Here is a 15871-nt window from a genome sequence, read left to right as displayed (position 1 = left end):
AGGTAGTAGGAGAGTTGAGTTGAGAGTGGAGGATGGACAGAACAAAGAAGAGAGTAGTATACATTAGTGGAGAAGCAGAGATAACATTGTTGTGGGTCATGAAGGAAAGAACTTTAATTGGGAAGAGATGGTCAGCAGGGTCAACATGATATACCACCATCACTAGCCACATTTGACAAGACACTTGATTTTAATACAGTATGTTACAGATGGAAGATGGCTTACAGGAAGGAATGGTTTGGGAGTGGGAGATCAGGACAGAAGACATGTGATCTTATCCTAGGAATGGGCTTCCAAAAGAGATGGTAAATATAAGGACTAGGGCAAGCAGCAGATGGGGAAACCTAGGTGCCAAGAGTCTGAATTTCCTTGTTTTGGGGAGTGGGGGGATCTATTTATTTATGTTAGAGAGATAGCACATGTGAGGAAGAGAAGGAGCCAGGGGTGGGGGAGAAAAGCAGACTCCCTACTGAGCATGGACTTCCCCCCAACCTTGCCCCAGGCTCCACCTCACAACAATGAGACTGACCTGAACCGAAATCCAGAGTTGGGCACTTAACCAAATGAGCCACCCAGTCACCCCTCCTTGGTTGTTTTGGTAAATAAGACAAAGTATATTTTTAGAAAACAAACTTAGAACAGTGAAAGTGCACAAAGAGCTTAACTATTTAGTCACTTTAATTCATTATATTTTAGGACATTTTATTTGTTCTATTCTCATTTTATGTATTACCATAATGAGTCATCCTTATATCAAACACAAGATATGAAGTATTAATTTGGAAATGCTAGTTCCTTTCTTTTCTGAAAAGAATTCTGCATCCTCATCTTCCTTCTTTCTGCTTTCTTAATTTTCTTAGTGTATGTAGAACATGTAAATGTTTGTTTCTATTTTGTTAGTTTCATTGGTTTGCTGCCTACAAAGAATGACACATTTATTGTAAAAATGTCATTCAGCACAGAAAGGCTTAAAGAATAAATTTTTTGAGTTTCATGAAATGATACTATTCAGAGATAACCAGTACCATTATTTTGGTAAATCTCCAAGTCTTTTTCTAGGTATAGATATAGAGATGAGTAGGGGAAGAGCAAGAGGGCAGAGGAGTAGGAGACCTAAATTTCCTCTGGTCCCAGAAATTCAGCTAGAGAGTTAACAAACCATTCTGAATACCTACAAACTCAACAGGAGATCAAAAAAAAGAATAGCAGCAATTCTGTAGACAGAAAAGAGACCATTTTCTGGAAGGCAGGACTTGCAGAGAAGTGAATCTGAGATGATATATGGGACAATAGACTACAGGAGGTGGGGTCAGCTCCCGGCAAATTATTGGGCAGCAGAGCACAAAATCAGAACTTTTAGGAGTCTGCTCCATGGAGGGACATCACTCCAGTGGCTAAGCAGGTGAGTGGAATCCTTGCAGTGTGGTCTCAAGATCCTCAGAGTCACAGAAAGACCAGGGGTGCCTGAGTGTGGCAGAACTCCCAGGTATCAGAGTGGGGAAGTTGGCTGCAGAGATGAAACTGAGGAGTGGGCTCTCAGCTCAGGGTTGCCGTAAACCGTGATCTCCGGGACAGTTGGCCACTACTCTTCAAGCAGAGACCCAACAAGCAGCAGCTCTGGAGTGGCACAGGAGCATGCTCTAAGAATCTGCTAGGTTTGGAGACTCCAAATGGGCCATGTGCCAGAGATAGAAATGCTCAGTCACAAGCCAGGTGAGTTCAGAGTGCAGCCCGAGACCAGAGAGAGAAGCATGATTGACTGCTGTTCTCTGAGGAGTCACTGAAGAGGGGGGCCCCGAACTCTCAGCTCCTCTGGGGTCAGAGATTGGGAGACAACCTTCTTCATTCTTGTCCTCCAAAGCTGTATGGAAAGCATTCAGGGAACAAAAGCTACTGAGACCAAAACTAAGCAGATTAATTAGCCTGGTCCCTGGCAAGGGTGGTTCAATTCTGCCTTGGGCAAAGACATTTGAGAATCACTGCAACAGGCCCCTCCCCCAGAAGATCAGCAAGAACATCTAGCCAGGACCAAGTTTCCTTACCAATGAGAACTGTAGAACTCCCAGTGCTAGGAAAATACAGCACATAGAATTCATGGCTTTTTCCCCATGATTCTTTCATTTTTCAAAGTTAAATTTTTAAAATTTTCTTGATGATTTGTTTTTCTATATTTAAAATCTTTTCCTCTTTGTTATATTTTTAAAAATATTTTATTTATTTATTTATTTATTTGAGAGAGAGAAAGACAGACAGCATGAGACGGGAGAGGTCAGAGGGAGAAGCAGACTCCCTGCCAAGCAGGGAGCCTCATGCAGGGCTTGATCATGGGACTCCAGGATCATGACCTGAGCCAAAGGCAGTCACTTAACCAACTGAGCCACCCAGGTGCCCTTCTCTTTGCTATTTTAACCAACATCTTATCAATACCTTTTTTAAAATCTTTTTAATTTTCATTTTTATAGTCATATTCTATCCCTTCATTGTATTTAACCTTATTTTTTGTATATATAAGCTTTTCTTTTTTTAAAAATTTTGGGCATAGTTTCTTCTAATAGACAAAATATATCCTGAATCTAGTGTATGGCTTTGTTTTAGTCTCCCATCTGATCACATTCTCTCCTTTTTTTTTGTTAAAATTTTTTCTTTCTTTTATCAACCAACTTATTATCTTATCAATTCCCTTTTTAAAATCTTTCTAAATTTTCATTTTTATAGTCTTATTCTATCACTTCATCAAATTTACCCTTGTTTTTGTATATATATGTTTTTCTTTCTTTAAAATTTTGGGAGGCAGTTTTTTCTAACAGACCAAAGTACACCCCAAATCAAGTGTATGGCTCTGTTCTATTTGCCAGCCTGGGCATATATATATATATTTTTCCTTTCTTTTCCTCCTAGTTTTGGGTCTCTTCTGATTTGTTTAGTGTATATTTTACTGGGGCCTTTGTTACCCTTTTAGTGTTTTGTTGTCTCATTCATCTATTTTGCTCTGGACAAAATGACAAAGCAGAAAAACTCACCTCAAAAAAAGAACAAGAGGCAATACTGACAACTAGGGACCTAATCAATACAGACATTAGGAAGCCATCAGAATTAGAGATCAGAATGATGATTATAAAGATGCTAGCTGGGCTTGAAAAAGCATAGAAGATACTGGAGAATCCCTTTCTGGAGAAATGAAAGAACTAAAATCTAACCAAGTTGAAATAAAAAAAGCTGTTAATGAGATGCAATCAAGAATTGTTACTGCTCAGATAAATGAAGCAGAAGAGAGAGTTAGTGATACAGAAAACCACATGGTGGAGAATAAAGAAGCTGAAAAAAAGAGAGAAACAACTGCTGGATCATGAGGGGAGAATTTGAGAGATAAGTGATACCATAAGATGAAACAATATTAGAATAATTGGGATCCCAGAAGAAGAAGAAAGAGAGAGGGGGGCAGAAGGTATAGTGTAGCAGATTATAGTGGAGAACTTCCCTAATTTGGGGAGGGAAACAGGCATCAAAATCCAAGGGGCACAGAGAACCCCCCTCAAAATCAATAAAAATAGGTCCACACCCTGTCATCTAATAGTAAAACTTACAAGTCTCAGAGACAAAGAGAAAATCCTGAAAGTAGCTTGGGACAAGAGGTCTGTAACCCACAACTGCAGAAATATTAGATTGGCAGGAGACCTATCCACAGAGACCTATCCACAGAGACCTGGCAGGACAGAAAGGACTGGCATGATATATTTAGAGCACTAAGTGAGAAAAATATGCAGCCAAGCATACTATATCCAGCTAGGATGTCATTGAAAATAGAAGGAGAGATAAAAATCTTCCAGGACAAACAAAAACTAAAAGAATTTGGAAACACCAAACCAGCCCTACAGGAAATAACAAAAGGGGTCCTCTAAGCGAAGACAGGGCCTAAAAGTAACATATACCAGAAAGGAACAGAGACAATATACAGTAATATTCACCTTACAGGCAATACAATGGCACTAAATTCATCTTCCAGTAATTACCCTGAATGCAAACGGGCTAAATGCCCCAATCAAAAGACACAGGGTATCCGAATGGATTAAAAAAAGAAGACCCATATATATGCTGTCTACAAGGGACTGATTTTAGACACCTCCAGATTTATAGTGAGGGGTTAGAAAATCATTTACCATGATAATGGACATCAAAAGAAAGCTGGGGTGACTATCCTTATATCAGATAAATTAGATTTTTAAACCAAAAACTATAAAAAGAGATGAGGAAGGACACTATAGCCTAGTTAAAGGATCTGTACAACAAGAAGATCAAACAATTGTAAATATCTATACTCCTAATATGGGAGCAACTAATTATATAAACCAATTAATAACAAAATCAAAGAACACAACAACAATAATACAATAATGTAGGAGATTTAACACCCTCCTCACTGAAATGGGCAGATCATCTAAGCAAAGGATCAACAAGGAATAAAGACTTTACATGACATACTGGACCAGATGGACATCACAAATATATTCAGAACATTCCATCCCAAACAACAGAATACACATTATTCTCTAGTGCACATGGAACATTCTCCAGATTCTCCTGGGTCACAAGTCAGGTCTCAACCAGTACCAAAGATTGGGATCATTCCCTGCATATTTAAGACCACAGTGCTTTGAAACTAGAACTCAACTACAAGAGAAAGTTGGAAGGAACTCAAATGCATGGAGGCTAAAGAGCATCCTACTAAAGAATGAATGGACCAACCAGGAAATTAAAGAAGAATTTTAAAAATTCATTGGAACAAACAAAAATGAAAACACAGTTGTTCAAAATCTTTGGGATGCAGCAAAGGGGATCCTAAGAGTAAAGTATATAGCAATACATAGATGTTATTTTATGTTGAGATCATAATATTAATGTAGTTTTGCACCTGCTTTTTGCATCTAATAATATGTTGTGGACATTATTATGTCAATGAATATAGGTATAGACCATTCTTTTTCAATGGTGGTCATTGGATGATGTGTCAGAATTAATTTAAGACATCTGTTGCCAGACATCCTGTTGCTGTGAATGCGTGAATGAATGTTTAGTTGTCTGAGTTTTGATTGATCTTGGTGTTTGACATGGAATCAATTAGACTCTTTCCAATTTTTCTGCTTAAGCAGCACCACAGGGAACACTCCTGTGGATACATTTTTGTGCGCTTATCCAACTGATTGTCTTCTTTGAGTAACTTCCCAAAAATGTGGTTGTGGGTCAAAGGCTATGCATATTTTATATTGTGATACATACTTATTTACATATTGTCCAGTGTCCTTTAGAAGTGCAGTACTAAGTATGCTTCTACCAATAATATCAATCAATACCCAGAAAGTTCTTTTAAATGTCTTAAAATTTTTTTTCATCTTCAAACAGACTAATTTTCCTCACTTATAAAATAAGGATGAAATCTATCAGTGGTTCTTAAACTTTTAGGATCATAGGATCATTTGAGAATTTTTTTTTTTTTTTTTTTTATTTGGGAGAGAGAGACAGTGAGACAGAGCATGAGCGAGGAGAAGGTCAGAGAGCGAAGCAGACTCCCCATGGAGCTGGGAGCCTGATGTGGGACTCGATCCCGGGACTCCAGGATCACGCCCTGAGCCGAAGGCAGTCGTCCAACTAACTGCGCCACCCAGGCGTCCCTCATTTGAGAATTTTTGAAAACCGATTAGAAACTTGAACTGTCGTTTCAGAAAAACAAACCTGTGCAAAAATAGAGAAATTTATACGTACTATTTTTGAGAATTCATAGATTCTTTGAAGTCAATTCACAGACCCTTTAGGATCTCAGTCCATGAATCTAAGTGAAGAATCCCTGAATGAGATGATTTTAAAGTTGCTTTCTCTTTTAACACTTACACACACTTGCACACACACACACACACACACAATCTTACATACACATCATGCACACGTCACACACAGAATTTTAATGTGTATTTGGAAAAGCTTTGACACCTGCTTGATATAGAACACAGTCTTATAAAACCTCTGTAAAATCACTTGACTGGGTATAGTTATTGGAATGAATTTCCATTTATTTCAGGTTCTTCAATGGCGAGCCCACCAGGAAGAGGTAGCACGATTGGAAATGGAAATTTCTGCCAGAAGAAGAGAAATGGAGAAGGAGAAAGAGAAACTTTGGAAGGAGAAGGAATTGTTACAAAGAGCAGAGAAGAAAAAGAAAGTATGAAATCTGCTATTTCTGCAAATGCGTGAATGAATGTTTAGTTGTCTGAGTTTTGATTGATCTTAATGTTTGACATGGAATCATCATAGACAGTTCTTAGAAAGATTCATAAGGTTCTAGTAGAGTCTTGCTTCAGTTCATTTAAGCTTCAAAATTTGTGGATATGGAGGAGAATCCACTTTATTAACCTGCATGAGCACAGGTACTTGTGGTTAGAAGAAAGGCCGTAGGGAATGAAAAGTCAGGGTTTATGACTTGTTAAGTCTTGTTCTAAGTAGGAACATGCAAAGACAAGAGGATACCAGGGTAACATTTTGGTTGACTGCAGTGTAGCAACCAACTGTCAAAAGAGGTCTTTGCTGGCAAAATACATCGTACCAAGGTCAGAGCAGCTTATGGCACACCAGAAAGCCCTTTAAAGAATTTACTTCCTGACTTATTATTTGTTAGATTGTTTGTCTTTCATTTGCTGACACAAATTCATCGCTCTACTTTTGAGCAAACATTTGCTTCCCAGTTTGCAAAAAATTAATCACAACACTTATTAACAGCTTCAAAATGATTGCTGATATTCCATGGAAGGAAAAAAGTGAATTTGAAATGGGATTTTAAACATGTATCTGGGGTATTTATTTAGATGTTTTTGTTTATTTTAACAATTTTTGTGGTGTAAACAAACACATTAGTACTCATCGCCTAGCACTGGAACTGTTTAAGGTTTTTTATTCTTTTATAGATTTATTTTATTTTACAGGTAAAGTTGAAGTCCTCTCTTGAGGATGTACTCAGTACCATTTTCCTTCTTACCTCCTCAAAGTCAGTCTCGATCATAAATTTTATTCCTATCTTTACAGGCCATCAATTGCTTTTAACATTTTTTTTTTTAAGATTTTATATATTGACTTGACAGAGCGAGAGAGCACAAGCAGGGGGAGGAGTGACAGAGGGAGAGGGAAAAGCAGGCTCCCTGCTGAGCAGGAAGCCTGATGTGGGGCTGGAATCATGACCTGAGCAGAAGGCAGACACTTTACCGACTGAGCCACCCAGGAACCCTGCTTTTAACATCTTTTAATATGTAATTTGTGACTTTTACATTTTTTCCTGAATACTTTGGGACTGTATCATTCTGTGGCATGTACTTCTTCATTTAACCTTAACTTTTGAGATACAGCTATATTAATAAACAGAGATGGAGTTCACCCCTTTCCACTGTGATATACTGTTTCAACAGAGAACAAAGCTGCCTTTCATGCCTTCTCTTAGTGGTTGACATTTATGGTTCTGAAGTTTCGTTCTTGCAACCATGCTGGCATAGCCACCTTGTACAGGTCGACTGGGTTGTGTGTGCACAGCTCTCTCCACGGTACACCAAGGAGGAGAATTACTGTGTGGTAGGATTTGTATGCTTTTAATTTTATAAAGTTTCTTTTAGTTTATAAGATAATATAAATCTTCTTTTTGACTTTCGCCAATCGGATGAATGTGAACAGTATGTCAGTATTTTAAGTCAGGTTCTCCTTCAATCTTCAAACGTGAAATTGAAAAATTTCCTCATGTTTATTGGGCCATTTTCTTCCTCTGTAAATTGCTTATTAGTACTTTTTGTTTGTTTTTCTTTATTAATCTGTAGAAGTTATTTATAAATTCTGATATTATTTCTTTTTGTCAGTTATATTTTCTTTCATTGGTCATCTGCCTTTAAATTTGATCTATAGTGTCTACGGTTCAATGGAAATTTAAAATGATCAAGTAATCAAAGTTATTAAACTTTTCTCCTTTGTAAACTGTGCTTTCCTTTAGGAACCATGACCTGATAGTGAGAGCATCTTTAGAGTTCTTGATCACTTCTGCTTAGGACCATGTACCTTTTACTGGCCCTGGACTCGTGCATGTATTGTGTGAGACTGGGATCTGTGCTGTGAGATCGCAGACAGTGCTAACTTAGCACTCATGCACAGCACCAGCCTGGCTTCCTCTGATGACCCTTCTCCTTCTCTGATCCTAACCAGAAAGTTAGCCCCCTTATCACTTTTCTGCGGAGTGGTCTTGGTGTGTCTGAGTCTCATTGTGTGCATGGACAAGTCCTACAGGACTTAGTGCTCTTCTTAAGAGGCATGATTCCAGCTCCCATGCACGAAAGTCTCATAGCTACTGTTAAAGACCCAGCCACCAGCTCCTCAGGCCTGTCTCAGGCCCAGTTCTGTACAAGAGCCCTTTGACTCTGGCCCCCTCTTACTGCTCTGACTTTGAGTTCCATCTTTATCTTCAGCACTGGGGCATTTGTGTGTGTTTGTGTGCAGTTGTGTTATAGTTTGTCCAAAATTTCTATGTGTTTAAAGTAGGAAAGGAGATTTCTATGTCTGCTCAGACAAACTGACCAAAGTTCTGGCTGCCTTTATATATACTATGAATCCAGACTCTCTTTGTTCTGTTTTCTATGCTAGAGACAAATTTTAGTTCTTTACTATTTTGGCAGAAACCCTCCTATAGTTTCTCAAATCAGCAGCTCCCCCTGACTTGAGACCGATTGCTTTGTTAGCTGGTGCTCTGGTTTTCCTCATCTACTGTTTCACCTGCTTGGATTTCTCTGCTCATAAGCTAGCAGCCATAGAGGTAGAAAAACTATTCCATGTATAATACCCCACCTGAGGATTTCTGAATAACAGATCGTCTTTTTTCCTAATTCTGCTTCTCAGCAACTTGTCTTTTAGGAAATGACACTGTCTTTTTGTTGGAATAACATTTTTAATTTGTATTCCAAAGTTAATCCTGGTAGATGCCCAAATCTTTTCAAATCGACCTTTAAATTATTAGATTACTTTTTCTTCTGTGCTTTAAAACTTGAGTTGAATATAGGATACCCAGTTTTCATAGTTTTATCTCAAGACTCAAAGTAACTTGTTATTCCTAGGCTGTTAGGTGATAATGGTAATATTTCAGAAACATCTCTTCACTTTTGAAATTATTGTCATGATAAAAATCAAAGAATAATGTCTTTCCATAAACTATCCCTAGGAGATATTGTAAGAAACAAAATTACTGAGCTAGGTGAACCTTAAAATGCCTGATATGTAATATTGGCCCCAGTACCACCCTTTCACTAGATGTAGCATTTTGGATGGCTTGAATAACATAAAAACTACTCTGCATCACAGCGTTTTAGGAGGTTTTTTACTGTTTCATGCCTGGAGTTCTATGGGATCAAAGCAAGAATAGTTTCAGCCTCACTGCAAAAATAGAGATTTCAAGCAAGGCTTATATTAAAAGGAGACAGATTCCTTCCTTGCTCTAGCATGTTACATTTCTCTCCCAATTTTACTGGTTCCTAATCCAGCACTGAAGCCCCCACATTGTACTGCTGAAGGATGGGAAGCATTATCAGGAAAATCAGAATAACTTCAACAGCCATGGCCCACCAGCCATGTGACCTTCAGCTTTACCTCTGAGATGTTTCTGGGGAGAAATCTATCATTTTGTGATTTCTCAGCCTCAAGGGACATTATATCAGTAAATATCAATAGACCCAGGCATCAGTAGAACCTTGACACTTATGTGGTTCCCCTTGACCTCAGGTGATTCGGCAAATACTCAAAATTACATTCATCCTACAGAAAACCAGGAGACAGCAAAAACAGTCTAAAATAAAAAAGGGCAGGTTATCATCAACAGAATGCAGGCTAGAGAGCTAGGCCAGTACCGCTTCCTAGAAGATTTAAGAAGCTCTGCTCTTTGGAGGGTGTCTTCTCAATTCATATCAAAGCTATTCTCTCAGTGTGGGAATCTGTGCATTCTTATGAGAACAATTTATCATGAAATCCCCTCCCCATTGTTTCTTAATCTAATAATATACTGACCTAAAGAGCTAAGAGTAGTGGGGTGGGTAGATAGACACTGAAGAATGATAAAAAATAAATTTCCTATAAACTCTACTTCAGGATTGTTGGAACTGAAAGGGGCCAATGAATCACACCTGTGATAAGCGGGCTTCTAAGATAGGCTCCAAGATTTCCTGCCCTCCTGGGATACACATCCTTTATAATCACCAGGATTATAACTTCCATGGCTTAGATTATGTTATATGGCACAGACAACCTTGGGAAAGGGAGATTACCCAGAAGGACTTGATCTAGTCACATGAGCTCTTTAAAAGTACAGACTTTTCTTTGGCTTGTCACAAGAGGGGTCATCAGAGATTTAAAGCATGAAAAGAACATGACTAAATATTTTGGCTTGAAGATTGAGGAGGTCACATGGCAAGGAATGTGGGTAAACTCTAGCAGTGGAAAGTGGCCCTGGCTGACAGCCAGAAGGGAAATGGGAACCTGTAACCTATAGTCCTACAACTATGAGGAACTGAATTCTGCCAAAACCAAGAATGAGCTTAGAAACATATTTTCCTCTGAAGCTCCCAGGCGAGAACTCAGTTTTTTCAGCACCTTGATTTCGTTCTTCTGATATCATGGGCAAAGAGTTCAGGGACACCATGCTGGACTTCTGAGTTAAAGGAGTCTGAGTTCATAAGTAAGTTTGGTCTAAGCTGCTAAATTTTTGGTAAGTGTTACACAGCAGTTAAAAAACTAGCACAGTTTTTGGTATCTAGAAGTAAATTGTTGCCATAACAAATACCTGAAAATGTGGAATGGAATTAGGAAGTGGGAAGAAGTAGGAAGAATTTTAGGAACATGACAGAAAAAAGTCTAGAATGCCTTGAACTGATTTAGTAAAGATGTGGCTCTGAGTCTCAGAAGGAAGTGACAAACATGTTCTTCAAAACTGGAGAAAGGATCACTGTTATGTGGTGACAAGAAGCCTAAGGAATTAATTCTGCACTGCAGTTAGGTGGAAAACATTCCCAAGTAATGAACTTCATATGTGATGAGCAAAGAGGATTTCTGAAATGTTGAAGGTGTCACTAGGATTTTTTGCTGCTTACAGTAACAAGGAGGGATTTGATGCTTTGGGAAAATTCTCAATCTATGTAAATGGCAAAAGACTCCAGAGTTAAGAGATTATTGCCACCATCATGCCATAGAGAAAAGGCTGAAAATGTGAATATACAATCCTGTTACAGCGTTGAAAAGATCACAGGGTCAGAGTATTCAGTCATATAAAAGACCCTTCTAGGAGATTAAGGGTGTTTCTCTTAGATCTCAAACTAGAAAGCCTCTGGGAAGTTTAAGGGCAATTTCTATCAGCCATCTCAATAGAAAACCAAGAGAGAGAGAAAGGATTATCTCAAAAAGACCTGTGGGTGTGTGACTTTTGTCTAATGGAGTGAATCCTCATAAAATTTGCAAAGGCTCACTTGATTCTTGTGACAATTTTTCAGAAACACTGCCAGCTTGACTGAAAGGGACAGAGCGAGTATGAAATGAAAGGAGGCTCCTGGACTTCCCAAAATTCTCTTGGCAGGAAGCAGGCTGATAAAACTACTTAGGAAGTTGGCATTCCTAATACTTCTACCACTGGACCAACCCACCCATCCAGGCTCAGGAAAATCTTTGCTTTACTTTTCACCACCTTATACATAGAATGGTTGTATCACCTTCCAGTAAGATATACTGACAGTAGATTATATATAAATTCAAAGGGGTCACTAAAAGTCCTATTTAGGATTATCATTCATCCATGTATTATTCATTTATTCATTAAGTATTACCAAGTGTCTTTAATGTGACACACATTATACCCAGTCCTTCATGAAATTGCAAGAGGTCACCCTACTCAAACAGAAGTTGCCCCTTTTCTGATATCCATCTATCTATCTATCTATCTATCTATCATTTATTTTAAATAGGCTCCGCACCCATTGTGGAGCCCAGTGTTAGGTTTGAAACCATGACCATAAGATGAAGACTGGAGCTGAGAGCAAGAGTTGGACAGCTAACCAACTGAGCCACCCAGCCACCACTTTGGTATCTTTTTAAAGGAATGTGTTTACCTGTTTCATCACAAACATAATACACAATTCTTGATTAGGTTAGTATAAGCTCTAACTAATAATACAGAAGGGTTTCTTTTATTTTCAAACTTTATGAGTAAGCAAAAGGGTTAACAGAGAAAAATCAAAAATACAAAGTGGAGTGAAATATATATAGTTTGCAATTAGTTAAATTAAGCATGACTACGAATAGTAAATTAAATATATATGCATATATACACAGTATTTACAAATGGGTATATTTGTGTAGGTACATACACACACACACGTAAGAACAGTGTGACTTTCCTGCCTCTCTCACTGGGTACTGATTGCTTAGGGAGTTTAGGATGGTGCCTTTGCCTTCTTTTATGCCTAGACCTCCTCTTCTCTTATTTCCTGGTTCTGTATCAGCAAAGCATACTTTGGGTATCTGTCATCACATGAAGGTCCATGCTAGTCTGATTACTTCCTAGTATGAATCCTCTGATGCCAATAAAAGTTATTAGTTTTGCTACCATTGATCAAAGTTCAGGCCTTAGCATATGAACATTTTGCCCTGACTGACTCCAGTAAGACTTCATCAAGTCTCTATTAATTTTTTCTTTTTGTTTAGGCTTTTAATTGCTACTGTATGCACTTGTGCACTGCAGGAACTGCAGAATATAGAACTGTCCTGTGCAGTTTCCTTCAAATGCCTATGGCTGATTACCTTTTATTTCCAGTGCAAGCTTTGCTATTCCAGAGGGTGGGGGATATAGATTTAAGGAGTTAGGTAGTGGGAAAAAGGATGTTTAAGATGAGAGCACTGCCTGGAAAACATCCCCTGACTGATTAAAGGAGTGTGTGTGTGTGTGCAAAAGAGAGCTAGTGATCTAACTGGATCCCACATAGAACTAAAATGACTTAAGATATAAATACTGTAAATTTTGTAATGTATCACTGCGGACCAACTGAACTGTGAACTTACAAAAACACTATGGCAGCACTCAGCAACACAGTAATGCAGTGGCTTTCAGGTGATCTAAATCTGCGTAAAGCACTTTTTTGCATTTTCATAAATGGAGAATATGGAATATAAAAACTCTGATTGATGCCTTGGACCTTGAAAATATGTCTTTGAAACTCTCTGAACTCCAGTTTGATGTCTGCTCTAATATACACCCACCTAAACCTCTCACTTGCAAACATCCTCTTAAAGGAACTGCTACTAAAGCCAAAGTGTTTTCCATCTGGCTGAGGTCCAATTTGTGGTTCTCTCAATTACTAATTCCTAAAAGTGTGAAGTTGCAGTAAACATTTGAGGAGGTGTTTATTTTTAATTATTGGTCTTTTTATTTGGGAATCTGATGAAATATCCCAACTGGGGAGCTATAAAACCTAGTGAGTAAAATAACTATCAGGGTATTATAATCATCAGAAGGAGGACATAGTTAATATATATTTTATGTAAAACTGACTCCAAAGAAACTGGGGTTCAGAGTTTATTTTCTAAATTTTTAATATTAGGCCTCTGAATAATATTATTTAAATAAAGAAATTAATGTAATGTGGGAAGTTTAATTATCCAAAAGAAATCAAAGATCATGTAATTTTAAAATGTTCATAACGTTCCTTATTTTGTTATTAAAATTTAGAAATGAACATTAACGTAAGCTTATTAACTGATTCTAACATTCTAATATGAGACTGAATGTAGAGCCAGCTATCAGTATATTAATGAACAGGTGACATAAAGGTAGGATGAAATAGGGCTACACTGAGACGCATGATAAGTAAATTGTCAAAATTCAAAGACAAAGAATGAATTTTAAGAGCAACAAGAAAAAAAGAGAGAACTTACATATAAGGGAACCCCGATAAGACCATAGGTAGGTTCCTCCACACACTCCTTTCAGGCCAGGAGACAATGGAATGACATTAAAAAAAAATTGAAAGAAAATAATTGTCAATGCTGTCCTTCAGAAATGGAGGAATAAAAACTTCCAAACAACAAAAGCTGAGGGAGTTCATTACCGCCAGACCTGCCTTATAAGAAATACTAAAGAGAGTTCTTGAGTGGAAGTAAAAGAATGCTAATTAACATAATAAAAACACAAAAAAGTAGCATAAACCTCACTGGTACTGGTAAATATATAGTCATTATTAGAGTCTGCAATATAGTAATAGTGGTACATAACTCAAAAGTCTAGCTTAAAAGTTAAAAAAAGAATATGGCAAAAAGCATCAATACAACGATCTGTTATTAGTTACACAATGAAAAGAAAACACCTGTAAATTGTAATAGCAATAACCTAAAATATGGGGGAGGAAAGATATAAATGTGTAAAATATATTAATTCTATGGAAGGTAAGTTGTTATCAGTCTAAAATAGGTTTAATATAAATTTAATAGGGGGACCTGGGGGACTCAGTTGGTTAAGTATCTACCTTTGGCTTGGGTCATGTTCTCAGGGTCCTGGAATCAAGTCCTGCATCAGGCTTTCTGCCCAGCAGGGAGCCTGCTTCTCTCTCTGTAGGCCACTCACTCTGCTTGTGCTTGCTCTCTCTCTGCCTCTGAAAAATAAATAAATAAAATCTTTTAAAAAATGAAATAATAAATAAATAAATTCAATATATTTTATATAAGCCTCATGATAACCACAAAGGGAAATCTTATAGTAATTATACAAAAGAACATGATAAAGAAGTCAAAGCCTATTAATACCAAGACATCAAAACTAAAAAAAAAAAGATAAAAAAGAACAGTGGATCTACAAAATAACCAGAAAACAATTAACAAAATGACAATAGTAAGTTCTTACCTATGAAAAATTACTTTAAATGTAAACAGATTAAATTCCCCAATCAAAAGACATATAATGGCTGAATGGATTTAATAAAAAAAATTAAAATCCCACACCCAACAACATGCTGCCTACAAAAGACTCTTTTTAGCCTTAAAGATACACATAAACTGAGAGTGAAGGGATGGATAGAGACATTTCAAGCAAATGGTAATTAAAGCCAATCAACCAAACAACAAAAAACTAAACAAAACTGGAAGCGATTATGCTGAGTGAAATAAGTCAAGCAGAGAGAGTCAATTATCATATGGTTTCACTTATTTGCGGAGCATAACAAAAAGCATGGAGGACATGGGGAGTTAGAGAGGAGAAGGGAGTTGGGGGAAATTGGAAGGGAAGGTGAACCATGAGAGACTATGGACTCTGAAAAACAATCTGAGGGGTTTGAATTGGCGGGGTGGGGGTGGGAGGTTGGGGTACCAGGTGGTGGGCATTAGAGAGGACATGGATTGCAATGGAGCACTGGGTGTGGTGAAAAAATAATGAATACTGTTATGCTGAAATTAAATAAAAAATAAAAAATTAAAAAAAACTAAACAAAACAAATAAAACTCCAAAAGTAGCTATACATACAGCAGATAAAATAGACTTTAAATTTAAAATGGTAAAAGTAGACAAAGAAAGTCAGTATATAATGATAAAGTGTTTAAGACATCACGATGGTATAACTGTAAATGCTTATGCACCTAACATTGGAGCACCTAAATATGTAAAGCAGAAACTACCAAAGCTAAAAGGGGAAATAAATAGTAATACAGTAATAGACATTTTAATAGTCTACTTTAAACAACAGATAGATTTACAGAGAACCAATAAGGAAACAGTGGATCTGAACAATACTGTAGATCATGTCATCTGCAAAGAGACAGAGTTTAACTTCTTCATTGCCAA

At 37.4% G+C, this 15871-nt stretch overlaps 1 protein-coding gene across 1 annotated transcript in view; it reads left to right on the top strand.

Moving 5' to 3' along the window:
* The window catches only part of CCDC148 (coiled-coil domain containing 148), a 205252-nt gene that overhangs the window by 117275 nt on the left and 72106 nt on the right, over positions 1-15871 (top strand). Inside the window, exon 11 of the mRNA XM_044242110.1 lies at positions 6071-6211. Coding sequence (XP_044098045.1) covers positions 6071-6211 — 141 coding nt within the window. The remainder of the gene's footprint in view (positions 1-6070; positions 6212-15871) is intronic.

Source organism: Neovison vison, chromosome 3 (assembly GCF_020171115.1).
Source record: "Neovison vison isolate M4711 chromosome 3, ASM_NN_V1, whole genome shotgun sequence".
In the NCBI taxonomy this organism is placed as follows: Eukaryota; Metazoa; Chordata; class Mammalia; order Carnivora; family Mustelidae; genus Neogale; species Neogale vison.
The sequence above is the reverse complement of the archived record's forward strand: the minus strand, read 5'-3'. Positions and strand labels throughout refer to the sequence as shown.